Source organism: Candoia aspera, chromosome 9 (genome assembly GCF_035149785.1).
Source record: "Candoia aspera isolate rCanAsp1 chromosome 9, rCanAsp1.hap2, whole genome shotgun sequence".
In the NCBI taxonomy this organism is placed as follows: domain Eukaryota; kingdom Metazoa; phylum Chordata; class Lepidosauria; order Squamata; family Boidae; genus Candoia; species Candoia aspera.
The window spans coordinates 24,513,324-24,526,850 of NC_086161.1; the positions used below are offsets into that span (position 1 = coordinate 24,513,324).

The following is a 13,527-nucleotide window of genomic DNA, read 5'->3' on the forward strand; positions in this document are numbered from 1 at the left end:
TCGCTTCTCGCCTCGTGAGAAGCTCACCTGCTTGAAGCGGGTTGCCCCAGCCCAGCCTGTCCCCGCAGAGGACCAGGAGGCTTGGCCTGGGGGGCAGGAACGGGGGGGCTGAGCGGTGGGGTTGCGCCGCCTTTGGAACAAGACACAGGAAAGTAGGAGCGAGGGAGAGGAAGGGGGGAACGGTGGGTATGGTTGCCAGGGAAACCAGCACCCGTAGGCTGGCATGCTGCCTGCCAAAGCAAAGGAATAACAGTTCAAAGGTAAACTTGGCACGGGGACATTTTCTTTTGTCGAGGATGCTTTTCCGAGGACAGAAGCCGTCGGCAGCACCTCCGTAGCTCCACTTCTGCGGCTCCCCTCCACGCAGCCCAGGCGGGACCCCCACCCCCACCCCACCCCCCGGAGCAGCCCCCAGGGAAGAGAAGAGCGGGCGGGCACAAGCGGCGGCGAGGAGGCTTGGATTTTGCGGGGCTGACCGGAGAAGGAAGGAAGGAAGGAAGGATCCTTTCCATTTTTTCTGCGGCCAGTAACTTGTCTGTTGGGTCCCCACCAGCAGATGTTCGAAGATCTGGTGAGTAAGAGCTCCTCACGCCCGATGCTTGCAGGCGCAACTGCACACCCGCGGCCAGGCAGAGAAAAAAAGCCACTTGCCTCTTTGCGCGTCTGCAGGAAGCTCCTGCTCCGGTGCGTTGCTTGGGCTGCAGCACTGCCCCATAGGTTTGGTAGTCTTCAGACGGGCAGGTTTTGCTTGGGGAAGGAAAAAACGTTTGCTTGGCACCACCCGCGGATGCCTGTTCTCCCAAACACTGTGCCAGGGGGAAGCGGGGCCGGGTCCTGCGAGGCTAACGGGTGGCGGGGAGGTCTTGGCCGGGCGGACAAACCGGGCCGCCGCGATCAAGCCGAATGTGCGGGGAATCTGGTTGCAGCTCATCTGGCTCGAGGCTTTAATCCGTGGGGTAAATCCAGGCAAAGAATTTCTGGAGCCCGAGCGGCTGGCCCCAAAGAGCAGGGGCGGGCAACCCGGACACTTTTCCTCTGTCGAAGTCCGCTTTCGAGGGTGGCCCCGGGTGGCAGCAGCCAAGGGGGAAGACTTGGGGGCTGAGGATGTGCATGTCCCTCAGATAAACGTCTTAAGCCTATTGGAGGTTTCATGCCTGTCGTTTGGTGCCCCAAAGGGGCCTCAGGGCTGTGTATGGATTGTGGGCCACACTTTGCACCCTTGCCCTGCTGAAATCTCAGAGCTGGGATCCAAGTTCGGGGGTCAAAAAAGTCAAGATGGTGGCTGCAGCGTCCCTGGGTTAGCTCCACAGTATTGCCCCTGTTTGCAGACACTCTGCCTTTGGTTTGGGGGGCGATGTTCAGCTGGGGGGGGTCAGTATGGCTTCCTCCTCTCTCCTTTCCCTCTAGGGCTGCCGTGGGGTTTTCCATCATCACCAGGTGCTTTTTTTTTATTGCAGTAATAAAGCAGGTGCCTTAACAGGAAGAGTGCTTGTGCATCGGTCACAGCGGAGAGCGATGTAAAATGACTTGGACAAGCCAGCACAATATGCCTGATAAAGGCACTGAGGAATTCCCCAGAAAAAGACAGGGGTTATGTGCACTGGCCAAGCAGTCTGGGTTTGTGCAACAAGTTAAGCTAACCATCAGAAAGCTAGCCAAGGTTATCACAACCACCCTGGCATGTTGTGCACCTACAGATTCTCTGATCTTCTTAAGGACCTTGCGGGAATAGGATGTTGAGAGGTAGCTGTGAGGGCTATTGCAATAATTCCTGATCAAAAATTCAATTCAGTTTAAAACTCAATTCAATTTTAAAGCATATTAAAAAGTAGTGAAACCTCACGCTGCTCAAAGGACTTCGTTTCAAATAAAAACTAGGCGAATTAAGTTAATATAGCAGGAGGGGAGGCAGGTCATACTATTGCTTTACTCTGGTGTAACAGTAAAGATGCTGGACTAGGAGCCTAGCCTCAGCCGCGGAAGCACCCTGAGTGGCTTTGGGCCAGTCGTTCCCACTTACCCAACCGACTTTAAAGTGTTGTTGTTGGGAAAAAGAGGAGGAGTGGTAGGTATGCCACTTTGAGCTCCTAGAACAAAGGCAGGATATAAATTGAATACAGGTAGTCCTCACTTAATGACCACAATTGAGACTGGAATTTCGGTTGCTAAGCAAAGAGGTCATTAAGCAAATCCAACCTGATTTTACAGCCTTTTTTGCGGCATTCATTAAGCGAATCACTGTGGTCATTAAGCAAACCTCATGGTCATTAAGTGAATCACATGGTTCCCCATTGATTTTGCTTGCCAGAAGCCAGCCAGGAAAGTCAAAAATGGTGATCACATTCCCACAGGATGCTGCGATGGTCATAAATGCAAACCAGTTGCCAAGCGCCTAAATCATGATCACGTCACCACAGGGACACTGCAACAGTCATAAGTGTGAGCCCCAGTTGTAAGTCGGTTTTTTCAGCACTCTTGTATGACTGACCCATCACTAAACGAATGGTCGTTAAGTGAGAACTACCTGTAAATGTATAAATAAATACCCTATAACAAATTTCTAGCAAGATCACATCAGCACCACTGAAGCTCTCGAAGAGCCCTTCTAGCTAGTGTTCCATAGTTGAGAAAGACCCCTTAAAAGCTTTGGTGGCATCAAACAATCTTGGCAGAAGTTGACTAGACAGCCCTGGACCATCACTCCATCCCTCCTCTCCTCTCCTCTCCTCTCCTCTCCTCTCCTCTCCTCTCCTCTCCTCTCCTCTCCTCTCCTCTCCTCTCCTACATTTTCCATATTGCAAAAGCTGAAGCAACATAGCATTTCCCACCCCAAGCACATTGGCTGCCCTTCTCCAGCTTCTGAAAGGCCAGATCACTTAGGGATATTCAAGAAGGTCTGGATTCAGCTCTCTTTATCCCACAGGAAATCCACATTGTCCTCAAGAGGGACCAAATCTCTCCGAAGCAGCCCAGGTTGGCCCAGCTTTGGGATTCAGCTGAATTTGAAGCACCTCCCTTATCTAAGTGCATGCCCAAACAATATTAGGAAAGCAGCACACAGTGCCATTTCATGCTCTAAAACAGGGTTAACTTTAAGATGTGTGGATTGCAACTCCCAGAATTGCAGGGCCACTTTAAGATGTGTGGACTGCAACTCCCAGAATTCCCCAGCCAGCACTGGCTGGGGAATTCTGGGAGTTGCAGTCCACACATCTTAAAGTGGCCCTGGTTGAGAAACCCTGCTCTAAATACAATGACTTCTCTTCTTAACATTGATAGTATGGTCTTGGGCTCAAATAGTGGCTACCTGCGGAAAGGAGAAACACCACTTTTGCTCTGCAGAAAAGCAAAGCAGAATAAAGGAACCCACAACATATAGCTGACCGAACAGAATTTTCAATGATCTGTAATTTTCGGTATAAGAATAAAGGTTTTGCACATATGCTTCTAAATTCTAAATTCATTTGTGCAATGTTGGCCACACAGCTTCCCTCCAACCAAGTGCCCTCCAGATGTGTTGGATTACAGCTCCCATTGGTCTGAGCCCGCCTAGAAATTGGCCAGGGCATTTGGAATCGCACCACCCGGGCAGTTTTGCTCTCTGTTTGCAAAGGGCTTGAGTGAAGGGCTGCTGGGTTTTTCTGCAGCCTAGCTTCCAGAAAGTAGCCTCCAATGGATCCTGTTGGGTAGTCAGAAATTGCAGCTGCCAGGAAGGTTGAATGATGACCACTGTGGACAAGCTAAAGCAGTTCGAAAGCTGTCAGGCCAAATAAATATAACAAGAGATTGGCAGGAGAACAAGTCCGGTATCAAAAAACGGGCTGGAGAAGAGGGACCATAATAGTTTGGCTGAAAATGGTGCACCTGTCATACGGGTGGCAGCAGAGCGTGGTCAAAAAGGTCAAGATGGTGGCTGTGACAGTGAGATGGAAGTTCTACCTGTTTTTTATGTCAGGCTGTCAAGGCTGATTGAGACTTTCATCTTGAGGTGACATGCAGGAAGCGTTCTGCCCCCCCTTTTAAACTCAGTAACCATAATCAGTGGGCTGGGCTGGCAGGGGATGATGGGAGGCATGGGGTTAAGCTTACCATAACTTAAAACATTGTGCCCTCGGGACCTTTCTAAAACTCCAAGAACTTGGGGGGCCTGGCAGAGTGGCAGGATATTCATTTCGGTCCCATTCCCTGTTTCCTTCTTGCCACATGCTACACCAAATCCATTTTTTGCAATGGCTCATGGGACATGAGGCAGTGTGGGGAACCCCCAATGTGGCAATACCTCTGGGAATGGCCTGTTGACTGCGAGCGTCACCATCTTGAAGGAACAGTATCAAGCTATCTATTTATTTCAGGAGTGGGGCATACTGTGGATAGGCCCCTCCCCAGGGTGGGTCCAGGGTCCTTGCTCCATTGCTCCCACCCCAAGATATGCCTGAATGCCTTAAAAGTGCTCCTCCACCCCCCCCCCCCAAACCAGAGCTGATGAGTTATGGTTCTTGTGGTAGTCAGCTTTTTGATGGGGAGCCTCAATGTCTGGGTTTATGGGCAGACTGGGGGTTTCACGAGGCCCACTGTGCTTGCTGATTCAGACAACACTGCCCCCAGTTGCATTTTCTATGGGTGCTGCAGGTTGCAGGAGTTCTGTTCACGGTACTTCCATGGTCAATCCCAAGCCCTCCAATTGCAAGAAGGCAGGTCCAGCCAGGAGTAAGGACAGTAACAGCGGATGCTACAGATATACATGTTAGAGCCGGGTTTCTCAAACTTGGCAACTTTAAGTTGTGTGGACTTCATCTCCCAGAATTCCCCAGCCAGCATGCTTTTTAAGATGTGTGGAATTCAACTCCCAGAATTCCCCAGCCAGCTTTCTTTGAGATGTGTGGACGTCAGCTCCCAGAATTCTGGGAGTTGATGTCCACACATCTTCAGTTGCTGAGATCGAGAAACCCTCAATCTTAATTCTTTCTGTTTCTTTGACACTCAAGTGGAAGTTAGTGCTGAGACCTTCAGAAGATGTCATTCCTTGCAAAAAAGGTCCTCTCTGTAATTGGCTCAGCATCAGAGCTAGCTGCAATAGGATAAAAGCCAAGCAAGCTGAGCTGTGCTTGCAAGTAGATCCTAGCTGTTAGATCAGGGCAACAAGGCTTCTAGATATGAAAGTCCCATTCATCACCACTCCCTGTGATTTCCCGTCATTATAATTGCACATCGGGGGAATTTCACCATGAAAAAAAAATTGTCTTCAGGGGGGCACGATGGGTGTGGTGTTGAAGCATGGAGGAAAGAGAAGTTGCCTTAAATCATCTTCCAATTCTTTGGCAATAGAAGTTGGCCATCATCAAGGATGTCGACAGGGGGAGTCCAAAAAGGCAAGATGGCGGCTACTGATTGCACAAAGACAGCACCTGCAATGAAGGGGCAAGGCTTTACACACCATTGCAGCAGCCAGCTTGACTCAAGCAAGCTAAAGTACTGGCTGATTACAGTACGTGCCATCAAGTCATTTTTGACTCCTAATGTCCACACAGACAGACCTTCTCCGTGATGATCTGTCTGTAACCTGTCTTTGAGTTCTTCCAGCGGTGCCCCCATCGCCCCTGTAGCTGAGTCCATCCCTCTTGCTGCTGATCGTCCTCTTCTGCTCTTTCTTTCCACCTTTCCCAGCACTATAGACTTCTCAACAGAGCTAGGTATTCAGATTGATTGACTGATTATACTGAATGCTATCAAGTTGGTGGTGATTCTTGGAGGCCACATAGACAGACTTTCTCCAGAACGATAAGTCCCTTCAGGTCTTGCTAGAACCGAGTCCATCCCCCTTGCTGCTGGTCATATTCTTCTTTCTCCCTCCTTCCACCTTTCCCAGCATTAGAGCCTTTCCCAGAGAGCTGGGTCATTGCACAATGTGTCCAAAGTAGGATCATTTGAGCCTGGTCATTTGTACTGAGTGAGATCTCTGGGTTGATTTGTTCGATGATCCATCGATTCATCTTGGCTGTCGATGATATTCTCAGGAGTCTTCTCCAACACCAGAGTTCAAAAGCTTCAATGCGCCTTCCTCTCTTGCTTCTTCCAATTTTTGCTTCCATAGAGTGTCACAGGGAATACCGTGGTACCATTGCGCAGTTTTGATCTTTGAAGGTACAGACACATCACAGCATTTCAATATCTTTTCTGAGGCTTTCTTGAGTGCTAGTCTGCAGCTCAAGTATAGCCTGCCTGATCCAATGAGTACTGTAGCATCTTCCCAGCCACCAAGAGACTTCACGTCTACTGAATTTCACTAGATTCCACCTACACAGTCTGCCAAATTTCTGGACTGACATTTCTCAGGTTTCTTCCCAGGGCCAAATTCTCTTAAGTTTTTTTCTTCTTGACACCACTGTTCGAAAATGAAGATGGTTTTGCTGGATAGTTCTCAAATAATCTCAGCTAGCAAAGTCTCCTCTTAACCAATCTCAATTGGTCTGTACATTTCAGGAGACCTGGCAATGCAAGTTAACATTCAACATCCAAATGTGAATAATATCTATGTTTTCTGCAGCCAGTAGGGAAATGAAGTTAATAACAGTGGCACAGTGTTCTCCTTGTCGCTTCATCTTAGCTTCCTACATCAAAGATCAAATTTAGGATTCTTTTGTTTGCATCCCTTAAAATAACTGTACCTTTTTTCTTCTCTTCTGTCAAATGCTGGTGGATATGAAAATTGTAATAGCAACTAAACTTAGAACTGTGAAAGCCAAGATGAAGCAAATGAGAGAGAGAAACGAAGAGAGATCCATATTTGGATCCAAGTGACTGTGGTGGTGCTTTTTAAGGCGATACAGTTTGACAATTAGGCTTCTTGGATGGACCTCATTCCTCTGCCTGAAATAGTTATTCAAGAGGAATTGGCAAGGAAACAAGTGGAGCAGGCTCAAAACAGATCATGCAATCCCACCAATTCCCATTGCTAAGGATGGTTTTTCTCTGGGCTTAGGCAGAAATAATCATTTGATTAAAGGAAAGGAAAGATCAAGTCTTTTATGGGCTGTTTTGCTCCATGCATACAATGGTATGTATGGGTAGAAATATTTGCTGGCCAAATGGGGAACCACATGAAATAGGATTAATTGTCTGTTATGGCGGCTTAAAAATGCATAAAGAAGGGGATTAATCTGACATGAAGTTGTGTCAGAATGCATCTGCCTCTGAGGATTGCCCTTTCAGAGCAAAAAGGACTTTCCCGCCCCCAAGGCATTATAGAAGGAAGGTTGTTTGGATTGAAATCTAATTATTGATACATTTAGAGTCATAGAATCGTAGAAGGGACTGAAGAGGTCATCAAGTCCAACCCCCTGCACACTGCAGAATTCACTACACCAGTGTTTCTCAACCTTGGCAGTTTTCAGATGGGTGGACTCCAACTCCCAGAATTCCCCAGCCAGCCAGGCTGGCTGGGGAATTCTGGGAGTTGGAGTCCACCCATCTGAAAACTGCCAAGGTTGAGAAACACTGCACTGCACCATCCCTATTAGATGAATATCCAGCCTCTGTTTGAAAACCTCCAGAAAAGTAGAAGAAACCTCTCCATGTGGAAACCTGTTCCACGAATTGACAGCTATTACTGTCAAGACGTTCTTCCTGGTCTGTATCCCCATCCTTGAAGCTTCTTCACATGAGTCTTAACCTCTGGAGCAAGTGAGAACAGACCCTCTACAATGTGACAACCCTTCAGATATTTGAAGACGGTTGTCGTGTCCCCTCTCAACCTTCCCTTTGCAAGCTGAACATACTTAGGTCTTCAACTGTTCCTCATAGGACTTGGTTTCCAGTCCTTCCGCCAACTTGGTGACCCTTCTCTGGACTTGCTCCAGTTGATCAATGTCCTTTTTAAACTGGGGTGTGCAGGATTGAACACAATACCCCACCCAAGGCAAAGTGGAGCAGGAGAATGACTTCCCATGATGGGGACTCTATGATTGCTTGATGCTCCTCAAGATGTTGTTGTCCTTCTTTGCATTTGTTGACTCCAACCCAGTTCTGGGTACTTTTTAGAGTTTGTCAACCTGTGTGCCACAGAATTGTAGGGTACCACGAGAACTTGATGGGTTTATGAGAGACTAAGGGCAAACAGAATTTGAAACAAAGAATTCACTTGAAGGAAGCCGAATGTTCTATCCCAAGAGCTTTGCCTCTTGATAGGGTAGGCTGTCCATATTTCCTTGAGACAAAAACAGGACGTTGGGATGGCAAAACGGAATTAGGTTAAAAATGGGACATTGGATGGCAAAACGGGGCAGGGCTGGGCGACGAGCTAGATCGGCTGGCAGGAACTTCTCCGGTTTTCTCGGGCTGGGAATCTTCGGATTCCTTCATTTGCGAGAGGCAAGGCTGGGCTGGAGAGTCTAGTGAACGGTTGTCCCTGACAAGCCGTTCCTCCTCTGGCTGTGCTTTGACGTTCTTTTCTTCCCGCCCTTTCAAGGCAGGAGCCAGTGGGCTCACTCTTTGCTCACCACCTATCAGCTGATCCTGTTTTTTCCTTTTTAGGTTTCCCGCCGGGTTGAGCTCTGAGGCTTTTTTCCCACCATTTCTGCTGAGCTCCCCCTCCTTCCACTCAAAGTCATACTGCATTCTGACAGGTTCGCGGGAACTTTCAAATTTTTATGTAAGGCTTTTAAGAAAACGGGACAAAATGGACATTTATGTTAAAACGATGAGATGGTCTGGAAATGTTAAAAAAATGGGACTGCCCTGTTCAAAATGGGACATATGGTCAGCCTATGATAAGGGTTCCTGAACAATTTTTTATTTTAACTAACGAATTCTGCAGTCTGAAAAAGCTCAAAATCCCCTGTTTTAGAGCACTCACCATGTTTATACTATAGAAAATACTCAAATTGCACAGAAATAGCAAAGAGCTTGAGTTTATCTGTGATTTATCCCCCATAATCTGTGATTTATCCCCCCAGCAACTTGATGTAGGATGCAGCCTCCCTCCTTAGCTAGTGGACACACACTTTTGCTTAGCCCCGATTGGGAGTTCAACTGTTAGAAAATGCTGAATTCTGCATGCTGAGGGTTTTCCCCCATTGGAAGAACATGAGTTCCTAAGCACAGGAGGCTTAGAACAGATGGAGTTGTGGTGAAAAGAGATCCCAGAGACGTGAGGCACCACCACGAGGCCAACGTGGTGTCCCCCAGATAGAACACAACTCCCATCATCCCCACCCCCAAAGTGGAGAAATGATGATTTTTCAAGAATGTTTTGTGGTTGGAGATTTGGGACATGCAAAAGAAGACCTTCTTTCCTCCAAAGCATAAAGTATAGGATTTGCTACAAGATGAAATGACTGCTAACACCTTTGACGTAAAAGGCTTTCACCACGTTTTCTTGGCAGACTATGCCTTCCCCAGTCGTAATTGCCTTTCCCCCAGCAAGCCCGGTGCTCATTTTACGACCTCGGAAGGATGGAAGGCCGAGTCGACCTGAGTTTATACAGAGAGAAACCCAAATTTTAGGGGGAGAGGCGATAAGCTTGTAACTGCTGTAAAGAAGACCCGAAGTCTTTTACTTTCTCATCGTTTTCATTTCTGCCCTTCTCCTTTTATCCTCTGGTCTAGCAGCAGGTTGGCACGGAAAGTTTTTGGGCCCCGAGGACCACAGTGGGTGCAGAAATGAACCAGGGAGTCAGAGTGGGTGCCTTTTGCATCATCCGGACACAGGGCTGGACATTTTCTTTTCTTTTTAGGGACTATTTTCCTCTACTGATTTGACCGTGATGAACCCGCCACCAGGCTGTGCCTTCACCACTCGGGGCAGGGCATCGGCCTGGGCGGGGGGGTGCCAAGGGCCCGCCTGCAGCCCTATTTTCGGCTTGCCAGCCCAGTGTCGCCCTGCGAGCCCGCCTCCCCAGACGGCAGAAGCTTTGGCCAGGGATGAGGAGCGTTGTAGTCCCAGCCGCCTGGGCTCCCGCGCAAGCCAGGGGCAGCTCGGGCGCCTTTCGGGCTGCCGAGGCGGGCGGCCGCGGGAGGAGGGGAGCCGGGCGGCGGGCGCCTGCTGCGGCCGACGGGGGCCGGGGCCGGGGGCGGAGGCAGGGCGCGGCGGGGGTTCCGCGCTCCTTCCCGGACGCCGGCCGTCGGGAGCGAGGCGCTTCAGTCAGGTGCGGAGGAAGTCTCTGTGCGCGTCTCCTTACAACAGTCCTGCAGGGTGGGCCAGAGCCAGCCCCCGGCCTCGCTCTCCAGAGCCGCTGCTCTGCGCCCCGGGATCTCAGCGGAGCCCGCGCGGAGCGGCTGGGGCTGGGGCGGGCTGAGCCCCATCCTCGGCCAGGAGCACCCGGAGAGCCTGTGCTCGGGGTCCGGCTGCGGAGACTTGGGGGCGCGCAGCTAGGGGATTCTGGGAGTTGAAGTCCACACCTCGTAAAGTTGCCAAGTTTGAGAAACACTGGTGTAGTTCTTGCTTCTTTGATCTTGCCCAGCTGCAGGGACTTGATTTCCCCATCCATCCATCATTTATTCTTCCTATTTCCACGACCCATCCATTCTCCACTTGCGGCTTTTGAAGCTGCGTGTGTGTGTGTTTGCCGTTCAATCGTCTCCGATCCTCGGCGACTGCCTGGACTACTTCCTGCAGTTTTCTTGGCAAGATTTCCGAAGTGGTTTGCCATTGCCTGCTTCCCAGGGCTGAGAGAGAGCGACTGAAGCTGTGTCAGGGGTCAGCTAATCGCTCTGGTGAGAACCCTGAGTTCTAGTGCTGCCTTAAGCACCAGGCGCGCTGGGGGAGACCGGGCCGGTCCCTCTCCTTCAGCCCTAAGAAGAAGGCAGGGCCAAACCACTTCGGAAATCTTGCCAAGAAAACTGCCGGGATTATCCAGGCAGTTGCCAGGAGTTGAGACTGGCTGAAAGGTAAAAGAAAAGAAAAAAAGCCTGGGTGGCTCCCAGAACTAGTTCTAATGCAAAGATTTCAGCTCCGGAGCGGTGGTTGTTGTTGTTATATTTATATTACCCTGTATTCATTTGGGTAAAGGTATTGGTGTGCACATGGGATTTTTAGACACTCACTTCATTGGCGCAGCATAGATAAGATGGTGCTTTTTCACACGCAGGGAGCTGGATCCCTAAGGTAGGCTTTAATGTAACATTTCCCCCCCACTGTTGTATTTGAGTATTTCGATCCAGGATTTTTGGGGAGTTCTCCATAAGTGGACCTCTCAGGAATTTGGTGTTTCTTGCAGATCTTCTGCAGGGCTCATAAGTGGGTGCATCAGTGCCCAACACAACGCTTCCCACATTATTATACCAGTTGGAAATTGCTCAAAGGGAAGCCAGAAATGGTCATTTTGGGTGAAGATTCCTCTGAAATGTGCTTGGAAAGGTGAGAGAGCATTAGCAGGGAACTGGTGGCCTTCCTGTTGGGCTACTGATTGGGACCCACATGGACACTTGCCAAGCTGGCTGCTGCTGATGGGTGATGGAGTCTAACACTTCCCCACCCCATTCCTACTCTGTCATTCTTGATGTGGAAATTCAGTGCTGCCCAGAAAAGCGGCAGGGAAGGGGGTGATTCCTATCTCAAAGACCAGCTGCAGCGGGAGCAGCTGCTGGGCGCGTCACTCTTCAGGTTTTTCTGCCTGGAAGGACAGCTCTCTTTCCCACAGGGATGCACCCCATGGAGACAGCGAGAGGGAAGGGAATCGGCACCCTTTGGTCTTGTTAGATGCACCATTAAAAGCAGAAAGAGAGAGACAAAGGATTTCTGGAGAGCGGGTTCTGTTGGTCCCAGCTGGCATAGCCAAGGGTGAGGCGTTGTGGGAATGGTAGTGCACAACATTCAGATGACAACCAGCTTGTCTAGCCCTGGGTTGGGAACGTGATACATCATTTGCGTGGGAACGTGATACATCATTTGCGCATTTCATCCCAGTTTACCAATCAGGAAGCTGGGACTGGGTGAAGACCCTCGCTTATGGCCCACTCGGGTTGGTGCCATCTTCCTGCTCTCTGTGTGAAATGGTGGCGGAAGATAATTTGTGCCCGCGTGGCCTGGCCCTAAGGGAGGGACATGCTTCCCTGATGCCAGTAGGTCCAAGTGGAAGAAAAAAATAAGCAGCACACTCAGAAGCAAGCAATATGCAAAAGACCACAGACTGTGATCGTTACATTAAAGCTTAAATAGAGGTAATATGTAATTACAGTCTTGTTGCTGATTAACACAAACATCCTGGTCAGCTAATTAACACCTGCAACAGGGGGGGAAATCCATTTCCTTGTTTCAGGCTGTAGAAGATGGTAAGTAGATTGCAGTCCGTGGGAGCTCCCAGCTGGGTCCCACTGCGAGGCGACAGGACCAACCGCAGGCACAGCCCGGGCGTTTGCTTCATCCCACCGCAGGGGCTAATGAAGCCCCATTTAGTTTCCTCCGTATGCTGCATTTTTTTCTCTTACGTTGCAAAAACAAGGCTAGCCAGCTGTCGGGTGTTTTCCAAATGCATAGAATTGCAACTCCCCTAATCCCTTGCCATTGGCCGTGCAAGCCAGGGATGATGGGAATTGAAGTCTGAAACATCTGGAAGACATCAGTGAGCCTGTTCATGGTCTTTAGGGCACCCCTGAGTTGTTGCTGTTGTGTTCTTTTGTTCTTTTCTTTTCCTTTCTTTTTTTGCAACAAGAAGATGGCTTGGCAGGATCCAGGTACAATGTGAATAATTTGGTGTGGGAGGGGGGAGATTCAGGCCACCCAAATCAAGAGTTTTTTCTTCTGCTTGTTGTTGTTGTTATTCTGCCCAACCACCAGAGTTCTATCAGCAGATTAGAACATTATTTTTAAAATTTCAGAGGGGGGTTGTTTAAGAAGGCTTTACTCTGAGGGCCATGAGTTATACATTTTTATCTAATTTATTGATGTCTTTTTATTGATGTTTTCATGTTGATGGTCAGCTGCCTAGAGTCACTTGAGTAAACACTGTACAAATATTGAGAAAAATTAAATAAACTGCGCAAATCCAGGGTGCATTTAGAATTTAAAAAACGATCCTGACATTAAATGGAGAAGTGCCTGTTCATGGTGAACGGTAAAAGCAGCAAACTGCAGGATGCTTGTGGAATATTGATAAGAATATCCTCCTTATGGTAGATCTGCCTCCAAACTTGATAGCAAGATCTGGGTATCTGGTTATTCCTTTCAAATCAGCCTCTGTTTTCTTCTTCCTACAGATGCTGGTCTTCCCAGCTAAGAAAGTCTCTCTGTTTTGCTGGCAGGTGAATTATCAGCCTCCATGCGGACTTTTTTCAGAACGAAAACCATGTTTAACGGTGGCAAAAAGTGATCTGCTGCCTCCGTTAACCTGGACAAAGATCTGGATAAAAATGTGGCAGGAATGTTGTGGAAATCTCTCATGAATTGATCAAGTACAATTGGGAGCTTGGTAGAGCTATTATTTCAGCTTTCACACTTCACTAGATTCTCTAACAACGACAACACCCAAGAACAACTGGGGAGTGAATGCTTTTGCATGAATCAATTCTGTGTTAGGATTTGTGCAGGGTGAT

At 48.9% G+C, this 13,527-nt stretch overlaps 1 protein-coding gene across 1 annotated transcript in view; it reads left to right on the forward strand.

The window, feature by feature from the left end:
* The first annotated feature begins 520 nt into the window (after window positions 1-520).
* KCNIP3 (potassium voltage-gated channel interacting protein 3) overlaps window positions 521-13,527 on the forward strand; it is a 101,728-nt gene continuing 88,721 nt past the window's right edge. Inside the window, exon 1 of the mRNA XM_063311173.1 lies at window positions 521-571. Coding sequence (XP_063167243.1) covers window positions 557-571 — 15 coding nt within the window. The 5' untranslated portion in view covers window positions 521-556. The remainder of the gene's footprint in view (window positions 572-13,527) is intronic.